The 17,168-nt window shown below is 38.5% G+C and overlaps 1 protein-coding gene across 3 annotated transcripts in view; it reads left to right on the top strand.

Annotated features, from left to right (window-relative positions):
• Nucleotides 1–17,168, top strand: part of LOC128690534 (DNA repair protein Rev1) — a 142,640-nt gene that overhangs the window by 3,286 nt on the left and 122,186 nt on the right. For all 3 annotated transcript variants that reach the window (XM_070089653.1, XM_070089651.1, XM_070089652.1), the window contains exons 2-3: nt 4,817–4,943; nt 15,461–16,772. In XM_070089653.1, coding sequence (XP_069945754.1) covers nt 4,817–4,943; nt 15,461–16,772 — 1,439 coding nt within the window. The remainder of the gene's footprint in view (nt 1–4,816; nt 4,944–15,460; nt 16,773–17,168) is intronic.

Raw genomic sequence — 17,168 nt, forward strand, 5'->3', positions numbered from 1 at the left:
CCAGACAAGACTCTGGAAAAGTCTTCTAAGAACTGGTCCTGGGTAGGAGGGCGGTAACTAGTTCCTACTAAGATGGGTTTGGTCTTAGGAAGCAGCACTTCAAACCATAGAATCTCCAGTTTATTGTTATTTAAATCAGGTCTTGGGTTGTAAGCTAAGTCATTTCTAATGTAGGCACATACTCCACCACCCTTTCTGTTCCTATCTAAGCGTTTTATATTGTAACCATCTATTTTGACCTCGTCGTCAGTCACCGTATCATCCAACCAAGATTCAGAGATGGTTATAACTGCCGCCCTAATTTTGTTAGCTAGAATCCTAATCTCTGCCAATTTAGGAAGAAGTGATCTTGCATTGACATGAATAAAGTGAAGGCCTGTTTTCATAAAACAATCATAATCATCAATATATGGCAATGGGTCATTTGTATTAAAATTAGGTAAATCAATGTCATCACTGCTAAAGGGTAACTGTGCCAAAGTGCATTTGTTACACACAAAATGAATTCTGGCACCGGTGCTATAATTGTACATACATCCATCATGCACCCACCCCTTACACATTTTACATAAGGTGCCTTTTCTGTTTTTCATGCGTACTTTAGTACAGTGTATGCACCTGTTTGGTAGTGTTTGAGATAATAATGGCTGTATTGTCTCACATTGACCTATGTATGCATTACATATGGAGTTAAGGTTATCATTCCTAGCTACTAGACCGTCATTATTGCCGTCATTTATCTGTCTGTTTTGCCTCTGCACAATAGTTTGAGGTCCTGGATTAATTTGGATATCACCACTTAAGAGCGCTACAATAAGAGCTGTGTGCCACTGTTTTTGTTTGGGTATGCGGTGTTGCCATACCTTGCGGCGATAGTGATATTTACTTTTCTGGTAGGATGGCAACTGTTGGGCTTTTACTGTCCAGGGCGCTGTTACTCCATTCACCTTTTCCAGCCCCCATGACTGAATTCTTTCTTCATGGAATTGAAGAAGAAATATAAATATAATTATGGCAGCCTGTACCCCCCTAATGCCTGCCATTTTCACTTTTCGCTCTTTTACTCATATACAATAATATTTATTTCTCTTTTCCAGTCCCTAGTACATTAGTATCTGCTTTAGCAATCACCACTGAATTACTAGTAAAATTTCCTCTTCAATACCCTCTTCACTGCTCACTTTTCCCTTAACTTCACAAAATTCTTACAGTTAACCCCTTATTACACACTCCCCTTCCCATCTCACTTCACAGTCTGGCTTCCCCAATTAACTTCTAACTCCTTTCCATTCTGGTAGATCAGAAAGGTTTAACCCATAGTTTTATCCTTCCAAATCCCCCTCAATTCCATTTATCGGGGGTTGTGTGGTGTTGTTGACTGCCTGACCTGTTCTGCTGACTCAGCCATTTTTAAAACACTGAGGGGAGTAACGCCACCTACAACCTGACTTTCCTTGAGTTTATAGATATATTTGGCGTTTTCTGCTATAATTCTCTCACTGTACACTGGTCAGCTGAATATAGGTCAGCTACTAAAACATTAACCTTGACTGTTTAACTATTCACTTCTTTCTCACGACTGGCACTGAGGGATATCCGACCTATAACCTTGGAGTTTTGTACTGTTGATTTGACGATGTCTCCTGTGTTTCCCTCTCGTTAGCACTGGTACAGGTGATATGATGGTGGTACAGATATGATGCTACTGTCAACAGATGAACGTCAGTAAAGATGAGAATTTCACTTCGCTAGTTGTACGTCTGGCAGTAGCGGCTGTTTGGATGCCGGTCAGCCATTTTTAAATGCTCAATTCTTTCCCTCGTTTGGCACTGAAGAAAAAAGTCCTACAGACCTGTCATTTCCTTGGAGATTTAGTTGATCAGGTTTTCTGCCATGTTGTCTTCCCGTTAAACACTGGTGCAGTTGATATGGAGGTCAGTTATTTCATTGTATTGGAAAACGTCTCATGTCTGGTTCACGTCTGGCAGCAGGTCTGGTACTTGAATGCCGGTCCCTCTTTTGTCATATTTAGTCCATTTCGTTGTCGTCACCGTCAGTTTTTATGTCATTATAGGTTCCTTGCATGTTGTTGCAACAGTACTTGCAAATTTGGCCATCACTGGAGTTCGGATAGGCCCAGATGAGGGTAACAAACTATCTAGGTAATGAAAGATAGAATATCACAGTGGAGTGGACATGTCAGCAGATAGGTCTTTGAAAAACCAGGTGAATTATAGAAAAGATGGAAGGGAAATCCATGGACGGAGTATTTAAAGCATCTGTGGAAAACATTTTATTAATAGAGTAAAAACAGGGGTGTACCAGACTATAGTGATATCAACACTTTAATTATGAGTGTGTGGCATGAGTTTTGAATGCTGCAGTAAGGAGGCGAGAGGCAGCAGAAATTGCATATGTGAAAGTTGTGTGTGCTGTGAATGCCATACAGAATATTTAGAGTGTAGAAATTAGAAGGTGCTATAGGCATGCAGAGAGGATGGAAAGAGACAGGATGACAAAGAGGATATATAAATCTGGGGTGAAAGGTAGGATGGTAGAGGTTCTCCCAGAAACAGTTAGAGGGAGAAGATAAAAGAGTGTTTCGAGTTTTAGGGGCTTGAGCATCCAACAGGCTTGTGTGATTGTTTTAGATGGGAGTGAATGGACACAAGTGGTTTTTAATAGACTTGCTATTGGAGTGTGAGTGAGGTAGCCTCTATGAAGGGATCCAGAGAAACTGGTTAGATGGGCTTCAGTCCTGGAGGTGGGGAGGGCAGTATCTGCACTTTGAAGGAGTGGAGATTTTGCAGTTGGATGGTAATCTGAATTGTGATGTCACCACACTTCCTGCTGAATGAATGATGATGATGAAAATGTTTTCTTCTTTTAGTGACCCTGTCTTGGCAATAGACAGTTGTTCAAGTTAAAAAAAAAAAATAGTACTTTCCAAGTAAATATATTTAATAGGTAACCCTCCACATTCACGAGGGTTAGGGGATCAAGAACCTTATGAATCTTGAAAATTCACGAATGTTTGGTGCACAAATATGATGTAAGGAAATGTAATAATACTGTATTATCGTGAATGTTTTGATGTGCAAATATATTGTAGGGAAATATAATAATAGCATTTATTTAGACTAACAGTACTGCTTTTAACCTGTTGAACCGTGAAGAATCATAAAACACATGAAAACATCATAAAATATTGTATTTGCATGTTATGGTTTTTGATAACAAATAATGAACAAATAAAACACTCACCACTTGTAAGGTTAGGAAGACGAACTCTGATGACTTGTGATAATGATGACAGTGACGATGATGATGGTGACGATAGTTAGCCATGCAGTTACTGATGACAGTTAAATACGATTGGGCGGCTGGGCATTCGTGAATGTTCAAAACTCGTGAAAGTGGAGGGCTAGCTGTACTGTGTAGAGAATATTTGGCTACGTTGCTTTACATATTAATAAAAATTTAACCTTGGGTATTTTGTATTTAGTGTTTATGTGATAAAGGGTTTAAGAAAACCAACAAGTTGAAGATTGAGACACTTATGCAACATATGGGAATCTTTATTGAGGAAACGTTATGCCACACAGTGACTTCATCAGTCCAATACAGAGAGAAAGGAGTAAGGAGAGGAGGAGTTTGAGGTAATCAGTCTCTTAGCCTGGAGTCGATGTGTTCAGTCCATCAGTCTTGTAGATTGTACAACATAGGGCCATAGACGTGGTTTATATACTGTAGTCAGGTGAAGCGAAGCAGGAGGCGGCGGGGTCATAGTAGAACCATCCACTAGTCTAAGTAGGTCTTCGTCCAAAGGTTGGACAAGGGTTGATGAATTCTTTGTATCAAGATCCCATGATGCTGCAGTGTCTGACAGATGTGATAACTGGTTTAAAAAAATGACAAGTTGAATATTGAGACATTTATGCAACATATGGAAATCTTTATTGAGGAATGTTTGGTGTGCAAATATGATGTAAGGAAATATAATAATACTGTACTGTAGCATTCGCAAATGTTTTGATGCACAAATATATTGTAGAGAAATGTAATAATAGCATTTACTTAGCCTAAGAATACTGCTTCCTTAACCTGTTGAACTGCGAACAATCATAAAACAAAGGAAAACATCGTAAAATATTGTATATGCATGTTGTGGTTCAATAAATATTGGACAAACAAAACACTCACCACTCATAAGGTTAGGAAGACGAACTCTGACGACTTGCAATAATGATGACAATGACGATGATGATGGTGATGATAGTTAGCCATGCAGTTACTGGTGGCAGTTGAATATGATCGGGCGGCTGGGCATTTGTGAATATTCGAAGCTCATGAAAATGGAACTCATGAAGGTGGAGGGCTAGCTGTTCTGTGTAGAGAATATTTGGCTACGTTGCTTTACATATTAAGAAAACTTTACCCAAGGTTAGCTTTCATTTTTTTATTTAGTGTTTATGTTTGTGTACATTACATTATTCGTTTTATATCTTCTGTGGGTAATTCATGCAGTATATATAGTATATCTCAGATTGATTTAATATTTTTTCAGTTCTTTCCCCCCTCCTTTTATTTGTTAATGCTGGCCATCTATTACCGAGGTAGGGTGACCCCAAAAAAAGGGAAACACATTCATCATCACTCACTCAATACCTGTCTCGTCAAAAGTATGCAGAGACCATAATTCAAATGACCCTCTCAGTTTCTATGTTCCTTTATTACAAATGCAGTAAACTGAAGGAAATTGAAACATTTCTTATGTTATTGTTCATTATTTGTACCATCTTGTTTAATTTAATAGGGTGGCTACATGGCAGCTAAAATTGCTAAGCTGCAGAACCAGTACCATACTTCTGTCACAACCACAGTTGGAGAAGAGAATCGTGGAATATTTAAAGGTGTTGCAATCTTTGTGAATGGATATACAGGTTTGTGATTTACATATTACAGGTATATAATAGTAGGCATTATTTTTTTATTAAAAAATTGCAATTAAAGATGTATGAATGTATTATCAGTAACAAAGGCCTCAGTTTTTTGAGCTCCATTGATTTGGAAAAAACTCCATATGCAAAATTGATTTTTTTATGAATTACATAGGAAATAAATATTTTAGTTATTGAGGATATGGTGTAACCATAATGTTTATTGATAGTTCAATTTAATACACTGGACTCATAATTCACGTGAGATAGGTTCCTGAAATTAGTGCTGCTTAAGAAATAACAATGGTATTATTAACATATGGGGAAAAAAATAGGGTTGCATTTTTGTTGCCCCCCCAAAAATCCATTTTTTTTAATTTCTTACTTTGTCAAAAATAATAGTGTTTGATAACTTACATTGTAGATGTTCTTGCATGATGATCTAGACATGTGTGGAGAGGGTTATGTGCTGATTAAAAAGTACATTATGCAGATTTTATCTGGGATAACTCAGTAAACTCAAACAACATTAGTGTACATGTAGCTTTAACAGTTATGTAAAATGGTATGTATTGCTGTACCTTAAAATCTGGTTGCTGATGCAGTGTGACCTTGACATTGGTGGGGACGGTTGTTGTGACCCTACCAGACCAAGAGGATGTTTGTAATAACGTTGATAGAATTATCAGCAATATGTTAGGTAAAAGGACACCAGCAGCCAATGTAACATTTTATTGTGGCAGAGTTATCAAAGCTTATTTCTTGGGTAGCATTGAGATTGGGTTTAGCAAATATTTTTGTTAGAGGGTTTGGGTTTGAGAAAGACCTGCCTAGTATGGGCCAGTAGGCCTGCTGTAGTGTTCCTCCAGTCTTGTGTTCTTATACTCTTAAAGCTACCCAAGGCTTTAGGTTCACTGACCTACTTAGTAGATTGTTCCACCTGATGGTTCTATTGCTGAACCAGTACTTTCCTGTATCCTTTCTAAATTTGTATTTATCCAATTTGCAGTCATTATTTTAAGTTCTTTTCTTGGTTGGACATCTTAAGTGCACTATTTATTTATATACTTTTTTTTTTTTAACAAACCTGCCATATTCCACCAAGGCAGGGTGAACTAAAATTTAGTAATTTATTTCCAGCATTTTGGTTGCCTTTTACAACATGCATGGCTTATGGAATAAGAATTCTGTTTCACTTTCCCATGGAGATAAGAGGTAATAACGAAGAACAAGAACTATTAAAAAAATAGCAGAAAACCCGGGGCGGGGGGGGAGGGGGGTATGTATATACAGCCTCTCCTCACTTAACGACGGAGCTAGGGGCCTAAGACCCTGTCAGTAAACAAATTCATTGCTAATCGAGAATCACCCTTACTGACACTTCAAAAGTGTCACCACTCAAAATTAAAACATTCAGTTTTATGTTTGCTGGGAAATTCCTTTCAATCTGTTTATTATTAACGGTAATACAACATGAAATATGTCAGTCACTTACTTCTGAGATATTCCAGGAAACATGTGCATAGCTGATTGCTTAGGATTTTTTTTTTTTTTGAGAAAATCGCACTTTTTTCAGTCTTTGCATAGGGTAAGAGTGATTTTTCTTTAGTTACCCTTCAGGCGCATAACATTTTCCATTATGGTCACTTTTTTTTTTATCCCTCCCCTCCTCCTCCTTGATTCGCTGGTACTCTCCCGGCCCAATGCTTTTCCAGATGGTGACCCGGCCTTGGCTCCCTCCCTGCCCTCCACCCTTCAATATAATGTCAGTTTTTATTAATTTGGGCATCTTTATCATGCTTCTATGTTATTTATGTTATACCTAATATTATTCTGGAATAAATATGATAGGTAGATAACCTTTATTGATAGTAATAGTATAATTACAATATTTTATAGTGCCGTGAGCTTACACAGCATTATGGGTGTCTTTATCATGCTTCTGCTGCCTAGTTATTATGGCTTGAATTCCTGTTGATGCTTTCACTGCCTCTTTCACTTTATCTTTATCTTTCAAGATAGTGGGAATAGTAGAATATGCCAGCTTCAAGCCATTGGCTATCACTTGCACTTTCTAACCAGCTTCATACTCGTTTATAATCTTCATTTTCACCTCAAGATCGAGAGCCTTCCTTTGTTTCTTGGCGCTTCCTTGAGGTGAAGTAAGATCTTCCTTTTTGCTGACATCTTGTACTATGGGATGCACAATAAAATGCAAATTTGTACAAATATGTAGTCTTGGAGACAGTGAAAGCAAATGTACTCAGTGGTTGTAGGAAGCAGACTGTTTCCATGACCCAAGTTCTTGTATGGCATAAAATCCTAATAATAATAATAAACTACTACTACTACTACTACTACTACTATTAATAATAATAATAATAATAAAAATAATAATAAAAATACAGTGGAACCTCAAAAATTGAACTTAATCCGTTCCAGGAGCTAGTTCTAAATTCGAAAAGTCTGAAATTCGAAGCAATATCTCCCATAAGAAATAATGGAAATACAGTGGAACCTCAAAAATCGAACTGCTCACAACACAACCAATTATGTAAGTGTATTTTTGTAAGTGCTTTTATAAGTGTATTTTTAAGGGTTTGAAATGGACTAATCTAATTTACATTATTCCTGATGGGAATAAATTCATTCGGTAAAGGCACTCGAACAGACTTCTGGACCGAAGAAAGTTCGATTTTTGTGGTTCCACTGTACAATTAATCCATTCCAGAAACCCAAAAATATTCACACAAAAAATACATTATATAGAGATTAATTACAGTTTTACATACAACAAATACTATAGTTTTTAATTATGTATAGTAATACATATAAAATAACATTTTTACTTACCTTTATTGAAGATTGGTGATGGCATCTGGAAGATAGGGAGGAGGAGAGATGGAGTTGGGGTTAGTGTTTGGAAGGAGAATCCCCCTCCATGAGGACTTCAGGTAAAGCCCTCTCTGGGGTTACTTCCCTTCTCTGTCTTTTAATGCCACTAGGACCAGCTTGAGAGTCACTGGACCCCTGTCTCACAAAATAACTGTCCACAGTCCTCTGTTTCTGGTGCCTCTTTAACATTTCCCTAAAATGGGACATGGTTCTGTCACTGAACTTGTTGCAAAGTTGCACAAACATTTGGACATCATTCCACTTGGCACAAATCTCCTTAATCTTTGAAGAAGGCACCTCATCCACTCCCTATACACCTTTCACAACATCAGCTTCCTTGATTTGTTCTTTCTTTGCCAGGATAGAACCGATGGTCAACTTGTTTTTCCCATACATCCTGGCAAGCTCAACAAGTCTCACACCACTCTCATACTTCTGTATTATTTCCTTCTTCACATCTATGGTGTTTCTCACTTTCTTTACCACAGGGGTGCCACTAGCAAGTTTCTTTGGGCCCATGGCAGCTTATTTCACAGTCCCACAAGCACTAAACACAACGAAATAATCATAAAATGCGTGAATGAGAGCGCAGGTTAGTGTTCACTCAAGCATAAACAAAGCTAGACTGCTCACGGCGCCTGCACGGGGACGCAGACAGAGTGGGCGGCAGACAGGTCCCATACCCGGCGGTCCGAAAATAGGGGCGCGTTCGATAATAGGGACACAGTTTGTCCGAAAAAATGGTCCTATTTTCGAAACGTTCGATATGTGATACGTTCGATTTTTGAGGTTCCACTTTAATAAATAATCACTCTGGAGTGGTTTAAATGTCATACATATTTTGTACAGGTTTGCTAGCAGACATTTAAACCACTCCAGAGTGATTTATTATTATTATTATTATTATTATTATTACCACCATCCACATACCTTGTTCACTGAGTTTAATCATTTATTAAGCTGCGATGAGAGACAGTGAATGTAATAACAATTAATAATAATAATAATAATCTCTCTGGAGTGCTTAAAATGTCAGCTACCAAAACTATATGAAATACATATGACATTGAATGTGTCCCAGAGTGATTACAATTACATTTTATTATTAATTATATTTTATTATTATTAGTAGTAGTATTATTAGTATTATCACCATCGACATATCTTTTTCACTGAGTTTAATCATTTCATAATTAAGCTGCCACAAGAGACCAAGAATGTAAACACAAACGAACACACCAGCTAACCCCTTTATTGTGAACTTCTTTTGTACTTCTTCCATTTTCCTATCTTTCCTCTTCCAAGTGCTGCTGCACTTTTATCTTGTACTATGGGGTGCACAATCAAGTACAAATTTATGGATGAAATATGTAGTCTTGGAGATTGCTTGATACTGAGACCCATCACTAACCCATTTACAATGAACTTCTATTGTACTTCTTCCATTTAACTCTTCCAAGTGTTGCTGCACTTCTATCTTGTATTATGGGGTGCACAATCAAGTACAAATTTGTACAAATATGTAGTCTTGGAGACTTTAAAAGCTAGTGTATTGAGTGTAAGAAGGAGATTGAGATGCTTGTGGCTGAGACACTGTGCATCCCGTTTCCATGACCCAAGTTCTCGTACGGCTTAAAATACTGACTCGTTGGAGAGCCCGTCATAACTCCGAGTTATCGGTAAATGAGTATGTCGGTAAGTGAGAAGAGGCTGTATATGCATGTACATGCATGTGTAGTGTGACCTAAGTGCAAGTAGAAGTAGCAGTATATACCTGGTATCCTGCATGTTTATGAGACAGAAAAAAAAAAAGACACCAGCAGTCTTATCTTCATGTAAAACAATTACAGGTGATCTTCAACTTATGACGGGTTGATTTATGATGGTTCAACTTGACGATGGCGCAAAAGCAGTTAGTTTCAGTAATTACTGTACAGTGAACCCTCAGTTATTGGCCATTCTCCTTATTGGCCAACTCACTTATCGGCCAGTTTTTCGGCTTCCAGTTATCGGCCGTTATTTTGCTTATCAGCCATATTGGATGCTTATCGGCCGGCGACGCTCACGCATTCCTGAGTCAGTGTAGCTGTGTCGCTGGCCGAATGAGGAAGCTTCTGCTCATTCATCCAAACATTTCACTGTAAATCAGTGTTTTTCTTTGTTATTTATTAAATGCAACTTTGAAATAAGTAAGCAGGGCCCCAAAGAAAGTTCCTAGTAAAGTTCCTGTGGTAAAGAAAGTGAGAAACATAATGGAATTTAATCCTTAAACTGTCCAAACGTAGATCTACGATCACATGCGTAGCGCTCCGACCTTTATTTTCTCCATTTGAAAGCATGTAAAAAATGTAGATCTACTTTTGGAGCGCTATGCACGTCAACGTAGATCTATGTTTGGACAGTTTAAGGGTTAAGAGAGAGTGGTATGCAAGTGTTGGAACTTGCCAGGATGTATGAGAAAAACAAATCTACCATCACTTCCATTCTGGCAAAGAAAGAATAAATCAAGGAAGCTGATGTAGCGAAAAGAGTAAATGTGATAACGAAACAAAGGTCACCAATAATGGAAGATATGGAAAAGTTGTTATTGTTGTGGATCAAGGAAAAACAATTAGTGGGAGATAGTGTTGTGGAGTCAGTGATTTGTGAGAGGGCAAAGCAGTTGTATGCAGATCTTGTAAATAAAATGCCTGGAACAAGTGCTGCTGTTAGTGAATTTAGGGCCAGCAAAGGCTGGTTTGAGAGATTTAAGAAGCGTAGTGGCATACACAGTGCAGTAAGGCATGCAAGTTCTGATAATGTGCAGCTGAAAAATTTGTGCAAGATTTCAAGGGGTACATAGAGGCTAAAGGATTCCTCCTCCAACAAGTGTTCATTTGTGACGAAACAGGACTGTTTTGGAAGAAAATGCCAAAGAGGACCTACATTATGCAGGAGGAAAAGGCCCTGCCAGGACACAAGCCTATGAAAGACAGGCTTACTCTTTTGTTGTGTTAATGCTACTGGGGATTTCAAAGTGAAACCTTTATTCGTGTATCACTCTGAAAATCCCAGAGTGTTCGAGAAACACAGTGTTTTCAGGAATAAATTGTGTGTGATGTGGAGGGCTGACAATAATGCATGGGTCACAAGGCAACTTTTTAAAGAGTGGGTGAATGATGTGTTTAGCGTGTGTGAAAAAATACCTCCTGGAACATAAATTGCCACTCAAGTGCCTCCTGGTACTGGGCAATGCTCCTGCTCATCCTCCAAACTTGGTAGACCTATTGTCTGTGGAATTCCGTTTCATCACGGTGAAGTTCTTGCCTCCTAACACCACTCCTATCATCCAGCCCATGGACCAGCAGGTCATTTCTAACTTCAAAAGACTGTACACCAAAGCAGTGTTTCAAAGGTGCTTTGAAGTGACCTTGAACACAGATTTGTCCCTAAGAACATTCTGGAGGGATCAATTCAGTATCCTCCATTGCATAAACCTTATAGGTAAGGCTTGGGAGGGAGTGACTTCCAGGACTTTGAACTCTGCTTGGAGAAAATTGTGGCCAAAATGTGCCCAAGAGAGGGATTCTGAAGGGTTTGGGGCTGACCCTGAGGACCCTATGCCTGTTGTGGAAGCCATTGTATCTCTGGGCAAGTCCATGGGGTTGGAGGTTAGTGATGAGGATGTGGAGGAGTTGGTGGAGGACCACAGGGAAGAGCTAACCACTGAAGAGCAGCAAGAGCTTCATCTGGAACAGCAACAGACCACAGCTCAGGAATGTGGTTCAGAGGAGGGGGAAGGAGGAGTGAAGGAGGTGCCTTCTTCAGAGATTAAGGAGATTTGTGCATTGTGGACTAGGGTGCAAGCTTTTGTTGAGAAATATCACCCTGACCAAGCTGAAACAAGCTACATCTGCAACAGGTTCAGTGACAGAACCTTGTCCCACTTCAGGGAAATCTTAAGGAGACGCCAGAAACAGCTCTCTAGACAGATATTTTGTGCGACAGGGGTCCAGTGACTCTCAAGCTGGTCCTAGTGGTATTAAAAGACAAAGAAGGGAAGTAACCCCAGATAGGGCTTTGATACCTGAAGTCCTTATGGAGGGGGATTCTTCTTCTAAACAATGAATGCTCCTCCCTATCTTCCATAAGCCAGCAGCAGTCTTCAATAAAGGTATGTAATACTGATTTAATTGTTCATGTATTTATTTTATTTAGTTCTCATTGTTTTGTGTATGTAAAACTATAATTAATCTCTAAAAAATGTATTATTTGTGAATATTTTTGGGTGTCTGGAACAGATTAATTGTATTTACATTAATTTTTAAGGGAATAATTATTTTGGTTATCTACCATTTCGGTTTTTAGGCTGGCCTTCTGGAACGGATTACAGCTGATAACCGAGGGTCCACTGTACTATAAATTATCCTTACTATGAAAAAAATAGGATTTTGTCTATTTATTTTTTTATGTACATAATTTTTATTGCCAAGGGCTTGATTTTTCAGAATGATCCCTGATTGAATGATCATTTATCCTAAATTAAATTTATCTGCAAAAAAGATCATAAGTTAGAATTGTGGCTAGGTAAGTCCTCAGTAATGAAGATACACATTGTCTTAGTTCCACTTAAGTTGTTACCAGCTTGTTATGAATGATACATTCTACATCTGGCCATTACGAACCTTAATTGAAAAGTTAATTTTTTTTTTACATTTACTCAATATATTCTTAAATTAAAAATTGTAGTATCCCATTTTTAATACATTTTATGACTACTCAACAAAAAGCTTATTATACTCTATATTGCTCCATACATAAGAGGCAAGGTACATCTGCAGAGTTAATGTACTGTGCATGAATGTGGATATACAGTATAATCTATCATATACAGTGGACCCCCGCATAGCGAACGCCTTGCATAGCGAACAATCCGCATAGCGAACGCTTTGTTTGCTAAAATTTTGCCCCGCATAGTGGACAAAAACCCGCTCAGCGACCTTCGTCCGAGACGCGTCCAATGTGCGCCCTCAGCCAGCCTCACATGTGCCGCCCGTCCCATTGTTTACCAGCCAGCCTCCGCGGTAACATTCAAGCATACACTCGGAATATTTCGTATTATTACAGTGTTTTCGGTGCTGTTTGTGGAAAATAAGTGACCATGGGCCCCAAGAAAGCTTCTAGTGCCAACCCTACACCTCAAAGGGTAAGAATACCCATTGAAATTAAGAAAGAGATCATTGATAAGTATGAAAGTGGAGTACGTATCACCGACCTGGTCAGGTTGTACAAGAAACCAAAATCAACCATCGCTTCTATTGTGGGCAAGAAAACGGCAATCAAGGAAGCTGTTGTTGCCAAAGGTTTAACTGTGTTTTCGAAACAAAGATCGCAAGTGATGGAAGATGTTGAGAGACTCTTATTGGTGTGGATAAATGAAAAACAGCTAGCAGGAGATAGCGTCTCTCAAGCGATCATATGTGAAAAGGCTAGGAAGTTGCATGACGATTTAATTAAAAAAATGCCTGCAACTAGTGATGATGTGAGTGAATTTAAGGCCAGCAAAGGTTGGTTTGAGAGATTTAAGAAGCGTAGTGGCATCCATAGTGTGATACGGCATGGTGAGGCTGCCAGTTCGGACCACAAAGCGGCTGAAAAATATGTGCATGAATTCAAGGAGTACATAGAAACTGAAGGACTGGAACCTGAACAAGTGTTTAATTGTGATGAAACAGGCCTGTTCTGGAAGAAAATGCCAAGCAGGACCTACATTACTCAGGAGGAAAAGGCACTCCCAGGACATAAGCCTATGAAAGACAGGCTTACTTTGTTGATGTGTGCCAATGCTAGTGGTGATTGCAAAGTTAAGCCTTTATTAGTGTATCACTCTGAAACTCCCAGAGCGTTCAGGCAAAAGAATATCCTCAAGGATAATTTGTGTGTGCTGTGGAGGGCAAACAGTAAGGCATGGGTCACTAGGGAATTTTTCTATAACTGGTTACACCATGCATTTGCCCCCAATGTGAAAGATTACCTAACTGAAAAGAAATTAGACCTTAAGTGCCTCCTGGTGTTAGACAATGCCCCTGGTCATCCTACAGATGTGGCAGAGCGACTTTATGGGGACATGAGCTTCATTAAGGTGAAGTTTTTGCCTCCTAATACCACTCCTCTCCTGCAGCCCATGGACCAGCAGGTCATTTCCAACTTCAAGAAACTGTACACAAAAGCTCTGTTTCAAAAGTGCTTTGAAGTGACCACAGACACTGGATTGACTCTAAAAGAGTTTTGGAAGGATCACTTTAATATCCTCAGTTGTGTAAACCTTATAGGTAAGGCTTGGGAGGGAGTGACTAAGAGAACCTTGAACTCTGCTTGGAAGAAACTGTGGCCAGAATGTGTAGACAAAAGGGATTTTGAAGGGTTTGAGGCTAACCCTGAGAGGAGTAGTATACCAGTTGAGGAATCAATTGTGGAATTGGGGAAGTCCTTGGGGTTGGAGGTTAGTGGGGAGGATGTGGAAGAGTTGGTGGAGGAGGACAATGAAGAACTAACCACTGATGAGCTGATAGATCAACTTCAAGAGCAAGAGGCCAGACCTGGGGAAACTGGTTCAAAGGAGGGGAGAGAGAAATTGAAGGAATTGCCTACTTCAAAGATTAAGGAAATGTGTGCAAAATGGCTTGAAGTGCAAACCTTTTTTGATGAAAATCACCCTCACACAGCTATTGCAAGCCGTGCTGGTGACTGTTACAATGACACTGTTGTGAACCACTTTAGACAAATCATAAAGGAACGAGAGGTACAGGCCACTATGGACAGATATGTTGTGCGAAAGAAGTCCAGTGACTCTGAAGCTGGTCCTAGTGGCATTAAAAGAAGAAGGGAAGTAACCCCAGAAAAGGACTTGCTACCTCAAGTCCTAATGGAAGGGGATTCCCCTTCTAAACACTAACACTCTCTCTCCCCTCCTCCCATCCCATCAATCATCACCAGATCTTCAATAAAAGTAAGTGTCATGTAATTGTGCATGCCTTTTTCAGTTTGTGTGTACTAAAATTAACATTTTTTTGTGGTAAAAAAAAATTTTTTTTCATACTTTTGGGTGTCTTGCACGGATTAATTTTATTTCCATTATTTCTTATGGGGAAAATTAATTCGCATAGCGAACATTTCGCATAACGACCAGCCCTCTTGCACGGATTAAGTTCGCTATGCGGGGGTCCACTGTACATGTGTATCTCACATGTATTGTTTCTCCTGTACAACAAAAGTGCTGGCATCAATTTAATTTGTTAATATAATGTAGAGTATAATATTTTCAGAATCATTCTATTCATACAAGGCATTAAAATTAGAAGCATTTATTTATGTAGTTGATTATTCTTTTGTTATTGGCATTTACCTTGCATGGTTTTTGTATTTTATCATCCATTAGTTAAAGACACCAACTTTTTATTTTTTGTTTTTGCCACAAGTACAATAATATCAGCTGCAACAAATTAGGTTACACGTCTCATTCAGAATTTTTTTTTTTTTGGTTAAATAAGTGAGGAAAATTTGGTATTGTTCTTAATATAAATATCTTTGCAGTAAACATTTGTTTCATAAATATATATTGCCTTTTAATATGTGACATTTTGCAGAACCAACAGCTGAAGAGCTGAAGCGTATAATGATGACCAATGGCGGCACTTATCACCATTACTTCTCTCGAAGCAAGACCACTCACATCATTGCCAACAACCTTCCAGATACTAAAATAAAGAACATGAACACAGATAAGATTGTAAGTCCAAAGTGGGTTATAGATTCACTGGAAGCTGGACATCTATTGGACTACACTAAGTATATTCTTTATACTAATCAGTCCAAAAGTCAGCCCAAGCTACCTTTTAAGCCATTATCCTTACCACATGAGAAGAGTGAAGCTAGTTATAGAAATTCCCCCACTACATGTACCTCAGAAAAAAATTCATCTTTACCTGATGCTGTTGCTCATCAGAAAATATACACAGGTTCACCAATAGAAGAATCTCTAAATTTACATGTAAATCTGAACTTAAATAAAACCAAATCAGATGTAGCAGCTCAAGATAAAAATGGTTTTGAGACACATATAAGTGATAAAAGAAAGCTAGATGGGCTGTCATGTCATGGTTTAAGCACTGCAGGTAGACAGAATTACAGCCCAACAAAAGTTCAATCTATGAGTACTGCAAACCCAAGATTTCTCTCTGAATTCTATAACAATTCTAGGCTTCATCATATTTCAACAATGGGGGCTATGTTTAAACAGTATGTAAATGAACTTCAGAGTCAAAATAAGGGCTTTACTGGCAGGGAAGGCTTAATGAAATGGGTAAAAAATAATGAAGAGAAATGTTTGCCTGGTGATTCTGCAATAAGATCATCATCTGTGGGTGCTTCAAAGAAAAAAAGTAAACGAACAGTTATGCATATTGACATGGATTGTTTTTTTGTGTCTGTGGGTCTACGTAAGCATCCAGAGTTGCTTGGCAAACCTATAGCTGTGACGCATGTGCGAGGCAATCCTAGGTCTAGTGTAAGGGAAGGGGTGGATGCACAATATGAATTGAATTACTATAAGGAACGAGCCAAAAAACGACTTCAAGCAAAAATACACCCAGTGAATTCTACCAAATTAGTTAAAGTTGTTCCAGAAATTGATGAAAATGATAAAAATGAGGTGAACATGACAGGAGTCATTGAAGTGGTCTCTGCATCTAATGGAAGGTTTTCAACAATGAAATTAATTGATGATACCTGCTCATGGTCAGAAATTGCCTCCTGTAGCTATGAAGCACGTAAAGCTGGTGTGAAGAATGGTATGTTTCTTGGACCAGCACTTAAGTTGTGTCCAAACCTTCAAACAATACCCTATGACTTTGATGGCTACAAAGAAGTTTCATATAAACTTTATGATATTGTTGCTAGGTAAGTTTGATTAGATTAAGTTGAATATAAAAGCATTACTATACAGAAGTGTAATAAACACAAATGAACCTGCATGGATTAATTGAAACATAAGAGCACCATATTACAGTATATTTTGGCCTATCACTGAGAGTCTCTTCAGAAGACTGAAGAGGGCTTCAGTGGTAGGTTGAGATATGCAGTACTACTATATTTATCTTCTGTTTTATTTTAGCCATGTGAGTTTATAAAACATCTATTATTTCTCACTATGAAAGGTACCAGTTAGTATAGCTTAGCTAACCTTCCTACGTGAGTACGTTGGTCCCTTGAGTTATGATAGTTTTGAATTATGATAATTTCCCTAGGCATTGTATGACCTCTGTAGGTTTAGTTCTTCTCCATAAATACTGTATA

This window comes from Cherax quadricarinatus, chromosome 29 (genome assembly GCF_038502225.1).
Source record: "Cherax quadricarinatus isolate ZL_2023a chromosome 29, ASM3850222v1, whole genome shotgun sequence".
NCBI lineage: Eukaryota > Metazoa > Arthropoda > Malacostraca > Decapoda > Parastacidae > Cherax > Cherax quadricarinatus.